The sequence below is a fragment of the Myotis brandtii genome, unplaced genomic scaffold (assembly GCF_000412655.1).
Source record: "Myotis brandtii unplaced genomic scaffold, ASM41265v1 scaffold382, whole genome shotgun sequence".
Lineage (NCBI taxonomy): Eukaryota > Metazoa > Chordata > Mammalia > Chiroptera > Vespertilionidae > Myotis > Myotis brandtii.
In genome coordinates, this window is record NW_005364671.1 from 11,837 (window position 1) to 12,487 (window position 651).

The window sequence follows — 651 nt, forward strand, 5'->3', positions numbered from 1 at the left end:
CCGGCTCACGGGACCGTGGGGCTGGACTCCGCGTGGCCTGGGCTGGAGCGACAGGTTCGTCGCATATGGGCGAGCCGGAACCATGGCTGGCTTGGTGGACTTCCAGGACGAGGAGCAGGTGAAATCGTTTCTGGAGAACATGGAGGTGGAATGCAACTACCAGTGCTACCGCGAGAAGGACCCGGATGGTAAGCACTGCCAGCGCGGCCTGGGAACACGTGGGGGCCCCTGGAGGAGGGGCCGGGGCCGGGGCCGGACGGTCACGTGAGCGACCTCGGAGGGAATCTGAGCGGTCACACGCCCGGGGCACGGCGGGACGGGACGGGGTCAATGGGACACTGAAGACCTTGCGCGTGTTGGGGCGGGTTGCGTTCCGCGAGGACTCTGCGGGCTCTCCGTGGGGCAGTGCTCCGCCGGCTTCAACCTGGAGGCCGGCCGGGAAGGAGAAATGCTAGGGCACTTGGGGTAGAGGGACTGGGGACATTTCAGGGAACAGATAAAATTCCCTGTCCTCCTGGAGCGTACATTCTAGTGGGGGAATTGGACAATAAACATAAGGAAATGAACGAAACAGTGTGTTAGAAAATAGTAGGTGCAGTGGGAAAAGTGACTGAGCGGTGCCGGGAATGAAGGGGGGCAATTTAAATGGAG

At 61.6% G+C, this 651-nt stretch overlaps 1 protein-coding gene across 1 annotated transcript in view; it reads left to right on the forward strand.

Annotated features, from left to right (window-relative positions):
- The first annotated feature begins 6 nt into the window (after positions 1-6).
- The window catches only part of LOC102247667 (cytochrome c oxidase assembly factor 7), a 15,425-nt gene continuing 14,780 nt past the window's right edge, over positions 7-651 (forward strand). Inside the window, exon 1 of the mRNA XM_005872460.2 lies at positions 7-188. Coding sequence (XP_005872522.1) covers positions 83-188 — 106 coding nt within the window. The 5' untranslated portion in view covers positions 7-82. The remainder of the gene's footprint in view (positions 189-651) is intronic.